The 13,472-nt window shown below is 41.1% G+C and overlaps 1 protein-coding gene and 1 non-coding gene across 5 annotated transcripts in view; one reads left to right on the forward strand and one right to left on the reverse strand.

Moving 5' to 3' along the window:
• The first annotated feature begins 1,131 nt into the window (after positions 1-1,131).
• EDNRA (endothelin receptor type A) overlaps positions 1,132-13,472 on the forward strand; it is a 62,343-nt gene continuing 50,002 nt past the window's right edge. For 3 of the 4 annotated variants that reach the window (XR_003795616.1, XM_029235541.1, XM_029235544.1), the window contains exons 1-2: positions 2,950-3,292; positions 7,482-7,968. Coding sequence is in view for 3 of the 4 variants with exons in the window: in XM_029235541.1 (XP_029091374.1) it covers positions 7,549-7,968 (420 nt within the window). In the remaining variant the exon portion in view is untranslated. Of the gene's footprint in view, positions 1,229-2,949; positions 3,293-7,481; positions 7,969-13,472 lie in introns of those variants that run through there. The other variant, XM_029235543.1, reaches the window with a different exon arrangement.
• LOC114903312 lies at positions 13,118-13,224 on the reverse strand. Its single transcript, XR_003795699.1, has one exon. It is a non-coding gene; the product is annotated as a U6 spliceosomal RNA (small nuclear RNA).

The following is a 13,472-nucleotide window of genomic DNA, read 5'->3' on the forward strand; positions in this document are numbered from 1 at the left end:
GTCTTCAAGTTTCATCTATGTTGTAGCATGTATCAGAATTTTTTTCCTTTATAAGGCTGAATAATATTTCAGGTGACATATATATACCACATTTTATTTGTCCATTCATCCATAGATGGACATTTGGGTTGTTTCCATCTTTTGGCTATTGTAAATAACGCTGCTATGAATATAAGTATATGAATATCTGTTCAAGTCCCTGCATTCAGTTATTTTGGGTATATACTCAAAAATGGAATTGCTGGATCACACAGTAATTTTCTGTTTAATTTTTTGAGGAACTTCCAAATGGTTTTCCACAGCTGCCGCACTATTTTACATTCCCATCGGCGACACACATGGGTTCCAATTTCTCCACATCCTTACCAACACTTGTTTTCTGCTTTTAGATCATAGCCATCCTAATGAGTATGAAGAAAAGACCTTGAACAATTAGACCTGCAACACAGTGGGATGAGCTGTCCCAGGAGGTAGAGGCTGATAGATGTGCTCTACCAAAGACTGGATAGACTGCCATGTTCAGTTGTGCAGGTTGGACTGTCCAAGTGTGTCTGGTCATAGGGTGAATGGGGGCTAAAAACCAGCACACGTTCCACATGCCAAGGTTTGAACGCTGGTGTAGGACTTCTTCTTCCCTGAAAATATTGTCAGCTTGCCAAGCCCTGTGCCTAAAGGGGCACCTTTTTTTTAATGCAAACAAAGGCACTTATAAAAGCTATTAATTATTCTGGCCAACTCTTCAATGTGAGGAAGCTGTAGATAGAACAGATTAACGCACAGGGTAATACCCAGCCCATTGGACTAGGTGACTATTAAGGTCCCTTTCAACAGTGGTGTTCTGTGGATCTCTTTGATAGCATTACAAAATGCCCCTCAAATCCTCTGACACGCCTTGCATTGACAGGTGAGGTCTGTATTCCCTCACCTTGAATCTAGGATCTGTGACTGCTTCACTAATAGAATTCGCAGAAGTGACACTATATCAGTTTCTAGGCCCAGACTTTAAGAAACTGGCAGCTACCATTTCCTGTCTCTTGGGACACTCCTTCTTGGAACCTAGCCACCATGCTGTGAGGAAACATAAACCACTTTGCAGGGAGACACACAGAGAGAAAACCTAACACTCATTACCAAGAAAGCAAACTCTTGGAAGTGGAGCCTCCAGGCCCAGCAAAGATGACAAGCTGTTCCAGCCAAGTCCCGCCCAAATTGCAGATTGATGACTAAGGTATGTTGTTTTAAACCACTACCATTTTAGGGTGATTTTCTTTAGCTGCAGCTGGTAATCAGAACAGTCTGTAATATAATGTGACTCCAAACTCACACTTGCACAATGTGCCTCATACCAGCAATGCATTGAAGGACTCCCGGGCAAGGCCTTCTCTAAGGAGCCCTCGATTATATTTTTCCATAGAATGTTTTATTCTTATTCTTTTCTTGATATTGAACATTTACTCAGGTTATTAAATATTGTCTCATATTGTGATTTTAACAAGGTATAGTTAATTTACAATATTATATAAGTTAGAGGTGTACAACATAGTGAGTCACAATTTTTCAAGATTATACTCCATTTAAAGTTATTATAAAATACTGGCTATATTCCCTGCTATATAATACTGCTATATAATATATAAATACTGCTATATAATATATCCTTGTAGCTTATTTATTTTATACATAGTAGTTTATACTTAATCCCCTACCTCTATCTTGTCCCTCCCCTCTTCCCTCTCCCCACTGGTAAGCACTAGTTTGTTCTCTATTTCTGTGTGTTTCCTTTTTGTTATATTCAGTAGTTTTTTTTATTTTTTAGATTCTACATATAAGTGATTACCTATAGTATTTGTCTTTCTCTGTCTGACTTATTTCACTAAGCATAATACCCTCCAAGTCCATCCATGTTGCAAATGGCAAATTTTTGTTCTTTTTTATGGCTGAGTAGTATTCCATTATATATATATATATATATATATATATATATATACCACATCTTCTTTATCCATTCATCTATTGATGGACACTTGGGTTGCTTCCATATCTTGGTGACTGTAAGTAACACTGCTATGAACACTGGGGTGCATGTATCTTTTCAAATTAGTGTTTTCAGTTTTCTTCAGATATATACCCAGGAGTGGGATTGCTGGATCATACGGTAGTTCTATTTTTTCGTTTTCTGAGGAACCTCCATACTGTTTTCCACAGTGGCTGCACCAATTTACATTCCCACCGACAATGTACAAGGGTTTCCTTTTCAAGGGGCCTTGATTTTTTCTCACCTGTCACAGGCAATGGCCTTTGTCCCTCATCTCCTCTCCCACAACCCCATTTAGGATAAACTCTCTATGGTATAGACATGTTGAAACCCACCTTCTGCAGCATCTGCATCCTCCCTGCTTGGATTTCTTGAGGAATCATGGATTTCTCGGAGCCACATACTGGACCCTTCCACAATCTCTCCAGGGGCTCCTGCTTTGCCCTGGGCCAGTACTAGGTAGCCCTGGGGTGCTGGCTTCAAGGGACAAGATAGAAACAAAACGTCCTTGATCCAGTAAACTGCTGTCCACGTTGGCTCTTTTACTTGCTATAAGCTTAAGGGGGAACGTACAAGACAAGCAAAGGGGCAGGGAACGCAGAGCAGAAACCACGCTCGGATCCTGACTCTGCAGTCGCTCCCTCCAGATCAAATCTGCCTGCACTTACTGGGAAAGGAAAGTTTTCTCTGCAAGGCCTTCCTCAGTTCTGAGTCTTGTCTGTTAAACTACCCTCCTCCTCGATCACCGTCCCATCACCACCACTTTCATTTCAGAAAGGAAATAGTTAAAAAGACTCCTACCCTTCAGGGCCTGGGAGGGGGCGGCAGCCTAGTGCTTTATAGTGGCTGCATCCCTGGAGGGCTGGAAGGTTTGGACATTCTTGCCGCCCTAGAGTGGAGTAGAAGGTCTGGGAGCTTTGGGAGAAGGGGAGGACAGACGGGAGGCGTGTTCCTCCGGAGTTTGCATTTTCTTGCGAGCCCTCGTGCGCGCGCACAGTCATCCCTTTGGTCTGGCGATTGCGGACGGGAGGTGGAGAAGCTCCATCCCACCGGGTGGCTGGAGGCGGGCGGCTCGGGGAGGACCTCCCCAGAGAAGCCGTGCCCAGGAAGTTTTGCGAAGCAGAGGCAGTGGTGCAGCCGGGGCCGCTGCAGCGCCGGAGCCCGGGACACTCGCCACCCACCCTCGCCGTCTCGGCTTCCTCTCGCCCAGGCGCCGCGCGCGGACCGGGCAGCCGTCCGCGCCCGCCGAGCTCCACGGTCGGTGCAACTCTTTTTCTTTAGGGGTCCCAAGCTGGGTAGGGGAGACGCCGGCGGGCCCTTCGGTCGGGAGGAGAGGCGAGCCTGGAGCGTTGTAGCCCGGCGCCTGCACCTCCTGCACCAGGGCTGGCATCACCTGCCAGAGGGCGCGAGGCGGCGCGGGCGCTTTTCCTGGTCGGGGTGCGCTCCGGTCACGTTGGGGGTTTGGGAAACTGATCCAAAGCCCCTCAGCCTTCCCAGGCGGGCGTCGGATTTTTAGTCAAAAGAAAACCAGCAGTTCTCCCCGGGTCTCCCTTTCCGCGAGGCTTGCGAGAACTTTGTGGAACCTCACGCCCTTGTTGTTGACTCAAGAGCCTACTTGTGAAGTTTGCTCCGCAGCCTGCTTCTCCCGCACGCCCGGGTCATGCCAAGGGTAGCCAAGGACACTGGGTGTGAGGAACAGATGTGTCTGGAAAACCCCCAGGGCAACGAGTTTGGAAACCTGCCCGTGGAGGTCTGGGCGTTTTGTTCTGTGCCCTCCTTTCATGGACACTTGTTGCCCTTCACGTGCCGAGAACAAGGGCTGTTTCCCGATAATCAGCCTCCGTTTACACCATCCTAATGGCGTTCCCGGATAGACCAGACGGCGGAGGGGGGTGGGCTGGGAGGCATATTAAAGTCAGGCGTTGTCAGTCAGGAGAGTTACTAATTTCTTACCCACCGAGCAAGACCCACCAAAAAAACTTATTTCGAAGTTTATTTGGTTTATTCCTCCTCTTGTAGATATTTATGACTCCTCCCATTCCCTCTGTTTTGTGTTAAGTAATTGAGAAACACCTTGGCAGTCGTTTCTTGTAAATTACCTGCTCTAAACTCTTGCCTTGTGGGTAAGGTCGGAATTTCCAAATTGCTAATTACGAGTGAACTTTGATCCTGGGAGTCTGAGATGTTAAACTGTTAAAGCACAAAGGATTCAGTCCTCTTGCTTAATAATAGCTTTTTTAAAAAATAAATTTATTTTATTTATTTATTTTTGGCTGTATTGGGTCTTTGTTGCTGCGCACAGGCGGGTGGGGGGCTAGTCTTCACTGTGGTGCAGGCTTCTCGTTGCGGTGGCTTCTCTGGTTGCAGAGCACGGGCTCTAGGCCTGCAGGCTTCAGTAGTTGCAGCACGCGGGCTCAACAGTTGTGGCTCGTGGGCTCTAGAGCACAGGCTCAGTAGTTGCGGTGCAAGGGCTTAGTTGCTCTGCAGCATGTGGGATCCCGGACCAGGGCTCGAACCTGTGTCCCCAGCATTGGCAGGCGGATTCTCAAACACTGTGCCACCAGGGAAGCCCTTAATGGTAGCTTTTGAACTCCAGCAAATCCTTAGACCCCAAATATGAAGAATGCTGAATCTATAAACCATGTCCTTCAGGTCTGAACCTGAGGTGCTTCACTAGAGCTATGACTGATTATGACTGATGATCTGAAGTACAGCGTGACTTAGAGAAATAAGCTTGGAGGAACATGCCTTTGAAAGGGTTTTTTCCTTTGGTTTTGTATTTTCACCCAATGATGGCATGGCAGCCACGTGCCTTTGCCAGGTATCCCTTAGTTCTGCAGTTTCATATGTGTAGAGAGCTGAAAGAGATGTCTTCAGAAATGATTTCCGTGGTGGCGTCCTTCTTGGAGGGGAAAGAAAGTAGTTTTCATGGTAGCTGGCGCACACTTTGATAAGAACCCACAGCTTTGATAAGACTTCTCAGCTCCTGAGGTAATCAGCTCACCAAGCAAACCAATGTGCTGACGTTCAAACACGAGTGGTACTTTTGTGAGTGGTGTCAACCCACCATAGATAGACAGGTCAGTTCACGAAATAGCCTCCTAGCAGACTCTGATGGGCAAAGAGCCATTCCATTTCTGGAAAAGGCCTTCTCTCTTTTACTTTTAAGAAAACTCTTTCTGAAGGTTCATTCCTATTGGGCAACTGGGAGGCTTTAGTCATTAAACAGCACAAAATACTGAAGGATTTCCTTTTTGCCATCTCTGATCTGAAGGGGAGGATGACAATATGCTTTGTTCTTAGAGTTCTGGTCTCCACGGTGGAATGGAAATAGTGGCGTTTCGTAGGTCTATCAACATTTGGTCAAATGTTACTCCAAACTGTAAGAAGCAGGAAAAAAAAACCCAAAAAACTGCAAACTACTTATAATTAAGTCTAGGCAGAACTGTATGCCCAGTATGACCCTAGCTTAGAAAAATTGATATTTTAAGGCTTGACTGAGTCAAGTCTTATGAGCAAAGTAGAGTGAGGTGTTTTACCTGTCCTGCCATTTCTTGGCCACAAAAATGTGACAACTTCTTCAAGGCTCAGTTTCCTCATGATATTGTCCCTGCTTACCTAGAGTTGTAAAGCTCAAGTCTGACAACAAATACTGTATATAATAGATTAATACTATATGTAAAATGTTATTATTAATTCAGGTTCCTGGGGGGTAATCTCTGGGGAAGGCAGAAGTATGCAGTATTTGCACCTTATATTTATTTTAGACCTTCTGTACAACTTGAATAAATCTTATTTCATCCATATATCGACTAAGCCCTAAACTTTGTTGATAACCAAGATAACTGTCAAAATTCCTAAGAGTTCCTAAAACCATGAATAGACTCAAAAGGACACAATTCTTAAAATTTAAATTGTGACCTGGGTGTATTCACCATACACACACACCACATCATCATAAATGAGCTTATGGCCTTCATTTTAAAGATTCACAAAAATTCACAGAAAATATACAAAATATTAAAACGGGAAGAGCCGTTTTTATTTACCTTTAATTGTTGTGTTACCACCAACCTCCCTCATTTTCCCAGCATCTTTTCTTCAAGTAGAAACCTAGACTTCCTGAACAAGAAGGACCACTGCTCTCTGCAAGTGACTAAAACAAAACAAAACAAAACAATGAAAAGGTCTTTTGAAAATATCTAACCAACCTCCAAAGTCTATTGCTTCTTCAAAATGCTGGAAACATTGTTAAAACACTTTAGATGCTAAGAAGTCATGAGAATGAGAGACAGTACGGTCTAGTGGTTAAGAGCTCAGGCTCAAAGTCAGACTAACCTGCCTTTGAATCACAGCAGCACCACACCAGCTATGGCCTTGACAAGCTACTTGACCTTGTGCTTCCCTGTGTTTATAATGGAACCATGTATCTGCTTCAGAGGGTCATTGTATGGAATACAGGGCATCACGCATGTGAAGTGCTCAGCACAGTGACTGGTCATAATCAATGTAGCTATAAAGGATGTTTAAAGGACGTATAAAGGATGTTTGGAAAACCAAATAGTATGCCTGGCCTGAGAAAGTCTGTTACTCCTAGTTTCATTCATTGGCATATATCCTGATAATAATTTCTGACGAATGGAAGAGCAGAAAAACTCCTGTCAGAAGATGTTGATTGTACACAGTAATCATCCAGGTTTTCAATAAAATAAATATTTGGTCTTTATCAACTATCTCACTTTTAAATGACTAAGACTGTTAAATGTATTGATGGTGTTAATCAGAGTTCTGTTTTTAAATGAACATTTCATAACACTTCAAATGGCTACCTGAACTGCATGTTATTTTCATGTTCATTACTTGCCATTGGCAAAACAGCACACATGTTGGAATACTGAATTGTTAATTACAGAATTTGGTGATTTTATGCCTTAATACTACATAACTTTCACTCAGCATATAATGTCTCTTCTCTTCCGTTAATAACTAAAATATTGTTATCTCAACTCGTGAAGATTTTTTGTAATTCAGGCTATCAGCCTAGGTGTAATGGAGAAAAAAAATAACTAAAATATTGTTATCTCAACTCGTGAAGATTTTTTGTAATTCATTCTATCAGCCTAGGTGTAATGTAACTTCTTCTCTGCTACTCAAAGGAAAAACTGCCATGTCCTCATATTATAATCTAGATGTAAGTATAGCTATGGACAAAAACGAGAGAGACAGAGACAGAGATAGAGGCAGGATACAGAGATATAACTTGCCCTAGTAGAGCTTTGATCTTTGCTTCTTTTGTTCTTCCATGGGGTAACCTGACACAGATATATCTTATCTAATTACCAGATACATCCTGCTTTTTAATTGAAGCAGTAATTATCATTGACTACAGTCTTATTGGCAGCTGGATTTTGTAACCAAAATTATTTTTTCTCTTTTCTCTTTTCAGGTAGAAAAAAAAAAAAAAGGTTGTCAAAGCAAAAGAATAAGAGACCTTTCCTCAAATTTGCATCAAGATGGAAACCTTTTGCCTCAGGGTGTTGTTTGGGTTGGCGCTGGTTGGATGTGTCATCAGTGATAATCCTGAGAGCTACAGCACAAATCTAAGCACCCATGTGGACGATTTCACCACTTTTCGTGGGACAGAACTCAGCTTCATGGTTACCACACATAGACCCACGAATTTGGCCCTCCCCAGCAATGGCTCAATGCACAACTATTGCCCACAGCAGACTAAGATTACTTCAGCTTTCAAATACATTAACACTGTGATATCGTGTACTATTTTCATCGTGGGAATGGTGGGGAATGCAACCCTGCTCAGGATCATTTACCAGAACAAGTGCATGAGGAATGGCCCCAACGCACTGATAGCCAGCCTTGCCCTCGGAGACCTTATCTATGTGGTCATTGATCTCCCTATCAATGTATTTAAGGTAGGAAGTAACCACAAATGCATTTGCAGGTTGGAACATATGCTCTGATTCCACAGTTGAGAGAGGTGCTGCAGACTTTTCTGTCCTTTGGAATTTCAGTCTGTATTTTTACTGAGACCCATTTCTACTCTCTTAAAACTGGGTGACATTTGAAATTTTTATTGTTTGTTAAATGTGACACTGACTTTCTAACTTAATTGTTAACAAAATAGTATTTCAGGGATGACTCTTCAAAGTCATGGTCTTGCATGAATGGGATTCTCATGCCAGCCGTGAGCTTGCTGGGTAGATGGGCAATCTGGGGAAGATCACTGGATTTTTCTGACATTCCATTTCCAGGGTAAGACCTGCTGAGCCCAAAAAGTACTTAAAATAAATTTATCTTCAGTTTCGGTTACCTTTTCAATGTGATGCTATTCGGAAGCCCGATATCCATAGTATGGCTTGAAATGAGAAGGGCTTATTTTATTTTGACTGTCTGGATGATTGAAGGCAAAGGTCATGCTGGCTTCCACAGTTAGGGCAACTTAGGGATAACGGGTGCACGAGATGGCAGGCCAGTGGTGACCTCATTGAGCAGCATTACTAAAAGCATCAGTTTACTGTTGCCTCCCGCATTGCTTCAGCTTACATTCATGGAGCACCTACTGTGTGCCTGCTGCAGAGCTAGGCAACAAGGATCCAAAGACAATCAAAGTTAGAGCCTGAGTGGGAGAGGAAGAGAACTCACCCACTGTTGGTGTGATCACCTTGCTCTAGGGACTAGTTAGTACCAAAACAACTAAAGCCAAAAGGAATTAGTTATTCCATATTTGGTCTAGTGGTTGTGTGGGGGAAATTGCTGCAAGAATTCAAGTGAGCTAAAATTCAAATGAAATTTCATCATCTGTGTCAGATGTTTTAGAAATGTCTTTATTCCTAGCACAGGGAAAACACTTTCCTCAGCCTTTAGTTTTTTGTCTTCTATGTATTATCTGTAGAAACAAAACTATTCTGAGCAAGAATATTCTGAAATATGACTTGAAATGGAAAGTTTGTCAGTTGAAGACATGATAAGTTTTAAGTGAAATAGTAGCCTCTTGGTTTCAAGTAGATACACTCCAACTGTGGTGAAATGATACTAGCCTACCAGAAAAAGCAGTGGTCTAACCATAAAGATGAAAACAATGATGAAAATTTTGAACATTACAAGGAAAAATCATCGCAAAATTACTCCAATACACTGTTTGCAAAATTGGGGAAATTAGACAAAATTGGGGAAATTAAGGGACTTCCCTGGTGGTCCAGTGGTTAAGATTCCACCTTCCAATGCAGGCCAGTGGTGGCCTCGGGGGGCATGAGTTCAGTCCCTGGTCAGTGAACTAAGATCCCACATGCCGCGCAGTATGGCCAAAAATTTTTTAAAAAGAAAAATTTTTTAAATCACATACCATCTCTTTCCACAGAAGAGCATGAATACATGTGTTTTCTGTTTGAACTCAAAGCAGGATTTCAGAACCAAATTAGGAGGCAAAATTGAAAATGTGTAAATAATTTTAAATATTTAGCATATGCTACAGAACTTTTTTTCTTTTAAAAAGTTTTTGATTTTCTCTTAGTGAAATATTACACATACTCAACACGACTTCCTCAGGACATCTCTCTTTAATAAGAGATTTGAAAATGTTGACATGACTCATTCACAATCACAGTGCGGGGTATTAAACATTTTTTGTTCACACTTACACAACTAGTTAACCAACCCATTATGGCTCAGGAAAATAACATAACCATCTCTGATTAATAATTCCCATTTGACCATGTGCAAAAGCAGCTTTTGACATAAGCATATCTGCTGAGAAGGAGCCTTGCTTATCTCTTTGAGGTGCTACATGCTATTCACGAGACTAAACTTCATTTCTATTCCGTAGCAACATTTTAAGTCAGATCATCTGAAATATCTCCAAATTTGGTGAAAATTCCAATAAAACTTTGTTTTACATTCATACAACAATGGAAAAAAACTGACACTTCCTTATTTGACCTTATGATTTTTCCATCTTGGGAATCCAATACTTTATATACCTTATTGTAGTTCTCAACAATGTGGACAGTTTGATGTGTTTTTTCATAGCAGGAGTACATTTGTATAATTCCTGTTTTTCTAAAACTCATGTAATGAGTCCTTTAACCAACATTAATTTTAGAAAGTAAACCTTTGGGGTTAAAGAAATAAATACTCTTTAGTCATTTCAATCTTCTTCCAGAGGAAAAGAGAAAAGCATTGGAGCGAACAGAAAAGCCTCACAATATTTGAGCGTTATTTCTACTTCCTCCTGGCAGTCCATTCCTCTAGGTTAGGAAACCATAAGATGTTACTGTTTCTCTGACTTCTGCCCAGGAGAGTCAAGAGAAATCCTTCTAAGCAATGTGTGCTCTAGGTCCTCATGCCTTTTCTCCACAGCTGCCTCCTGCTCTAAGAGTCTGATGCTTTGGAGTCTCATATATCAGACCTGTGGATCCCTCTGACCATGTCAAGCTACCTCTGCATTGCAGGGCAAAGTAGTAGCCATCCAGTCTCACTTTACCATTATGTTTAGGTACTGATGAAAAATGCATAGACTTGAAGAACATTCTATTAAAGGGATGCATGAAGCTTCTTTATCTCCCATATTATTAGAATTAGGTTGAAAGAAGAATGGTTTAAAAGATCTGCTATGTTCGTCAAAGAAAGATAAGTTTTCAAATTGCACAGGTCGTTGTGTTTAACAATTCTATCAATTGCTTTTAGACTCAGTTTTAAGGTGTCTCCAGAGGGAGAACATTGCACTGAGCTAGGTTAGAGTCAGAGTGAGTGAAAGTAGTATGAAGATTGAATCTTGGGGCAAGTGAGACTTGCTGATTAGACTCTAGTAATATTACAAGAAAAAGGAGAGCACATGATAAAGTGTTCTTTCTATTCACATTTTATTATCTTTCTCTCACTTTGAAAGAGTTGTACTGAAACTGTTTCATATATTGATATGCTGTAAAACACAACTGAAAATCAATGCAGCAAGTATATCAGATGGCTAGGCTGTTTCTGTTCTGTCATTATCCCGTGCAGCTAGTGCTGGGTAGCTTTGGATCGTCTGTGGGCATGGAAGAGGGGTTCACTACACATCTGAATTTCCAAGTTTCCTAGTTGATCTCTATAGCTTCAGGACTTCTTCTGCCAGGCTGTACTGGACTTTGCTTGTACTTATCGAGTGCTGCTCTGCTCAGAAACCCCCAAGAGCTCCTGCTTCTTACTGGTTCCTAACACGCATGTGCAGCTCTTGTCCAAATGTCATCACTACCCCTAAGTAACATTCTCTGCCCTAAATGTCATTCTCAGAGAGGCTGGATATAGTCGCCAAATTGCTGCTGCTGAAGCATGTACAGATCCTAAATTAAAAAATGAATTAGGTCTGGAGTTATATACACTTCATAGAGAAGAAATAACCCAGAAAGTGGAGAGAAATTCCTCTAGCCCTTGTTTACACTCATGCACGTACACACACACACACACATACATACACTACCTGGTGATAAAAATTGGACAGTCTGAGACAATAAAATGTAAACCAGAAGGAACCAAAAGATGCAAATAAATGCCAATTACCTTCTCGGTTTTCAAATGGCAATGTTAAAGAAATGGTATTATTTATCAAAGGATTACTCTAATTTGGAATTGTGCAAAAAACATATCATTAATTTCATGAGCAGACTGACAAAACCAGGAGAGAGGAAGGAAAAGGAGTTAGTAGACCCTTTCAAATGTTCACACTTGTAACCTAACCTGATGATGGATTCAATTTGTCAAGAAATTACACTATCTGATATCCTGAATTTTCAAGGAATGCAAAAAGTTAGGCAAGTAGATTAATCTGTATATAAAATATTTACATTCATTACAATGGCAAAATAATTAAAGCATTGTATCTGTGTTTAGAATCCAAAAATGCCCCCCAATGACTAAATGCCAATATAGATTAGAAGTATAGAATTTAATAATCATATTCTTTAATGATTTATTTATGCGCTAGAGTGTCATCTATAGGGAGATGGGTTTTAATTTTGAATAGAGTGGAAACCCTAAAAGTGATGTTTGTGCATGGGTGGGCCAAAGTTTGGTGTCATGTGCTTTCAAGATAACTGTCACCCAGGTGTGCACACGGATATGCCCATAAACCACCGCACCTTAGCCTCTTAAGTGGAAACAGAAGTGTGGAGAAATATATGTAGGAGAGAAGTAGAATGGAGAGGATGAGAATGATGGTCATGGGAAGAGAGAGGCAGTTGAGCCCAACGACTTGACATAGAAATGTTGGCACAGCAGGGAGTTGGAACCAGTGACGTCATAGATAATACTGTAGATGAATAATGTCTCCACTTAGTGTGTGGGGTAAAGCAGATCTCTGAGAACAAACGAAGCAGCCAGTGATACATCCAGTAATCAGCTGTTGACTACTTTAGTCTACTCTAAGCAACCACCTCTTCCTGAGGACAACGATGAAAAATAAACAAAATTTCTGTATGAAATTATCAGGAATATTTTGCAATGAAAAGCCAAGATTCCCAATATGTTGCTCTGGCAGAGGATCTGAGCAATGTGGAAACCAGAGACATTCACACAAAGCCAGTTTATCTCCATATTCACACAGCCTTTGACATCTTGTGCAACTGGGATCCATCCTGTTGGGGCAGCCATACAAAAGTTGTTTCTTGACACATCAAGAAACACATATATATGTTGTAATAAACACATATCACAACATTTAAGTTGTATGCCTCAAACATAGTAGCTGTTCAATTAATGCTTTTTGATATGATTAAAATTAACTTCTTTTTTTTAATTGAAGTAGAGTTGATTTACAATGTTGTGTTAGTTTCTGGTGTACAGCAAAGTGATTCATTTATATATATATATTCTTTTTCATATTCTTTTCCATTATAGGTTATTACAGGATATTGAATATAGTTCCCTGTGCTATACAGTAGAACCTTGTTTATCTCATTCTATATATAATACTTTGCATCTGCTAACCCCAAACTCCCGGTGCATCCCTCCCCCACTCACCCTCCCCATTGGCAACCACAAGTCTGTTCTCTATGTCTGTGAGTCTGTTTCTGTTTCATAGATAAGTAAAAAATATGGGAACACTTCACAAATTTGCATGTCATCCTTGCCCAGGAGCCATGCTAATCTTCTCTGTATCATTCCAATTTTAGTATATGTGCTCCTGAAGGGAGCACTAAAATATACTTGTAACCAGATTTTTCTGAGACCTTCAAATTAAAATATTGATGATGGTGATGATGTTGATTTGTCAGAGGGATTCTTTGTTTACAGACAAGGCATAGGGTATTATCTGTGGTCTGCACATACTACTCCCCCAAGCTGATCCAGTTACATGCCGTTGCATATGTGATAGATGTTTGCCTTTTACTCATCATCAAGCAAATAAAAACAGGCCTTTCTCAGGCATTCCAGTAATAGCACT

This window comes from Monodon monoceros, unplaced genomic scaffold (genome assembly GCF_005190385.1).
Source record: "Monodon monoceros isolate NGI ecotype Baffin Bay Population unplaced genomic scaffold, NGI_Narwhal_1 Super_Scaffold_20, whole genome shotgun sequence".
NCBI classification, from domain to species: Eukaryota; Metazoa; Chordata; class Mammalia; order Artiodactyla; family Monodontidae; genus Monodon; species Monodon monoceros.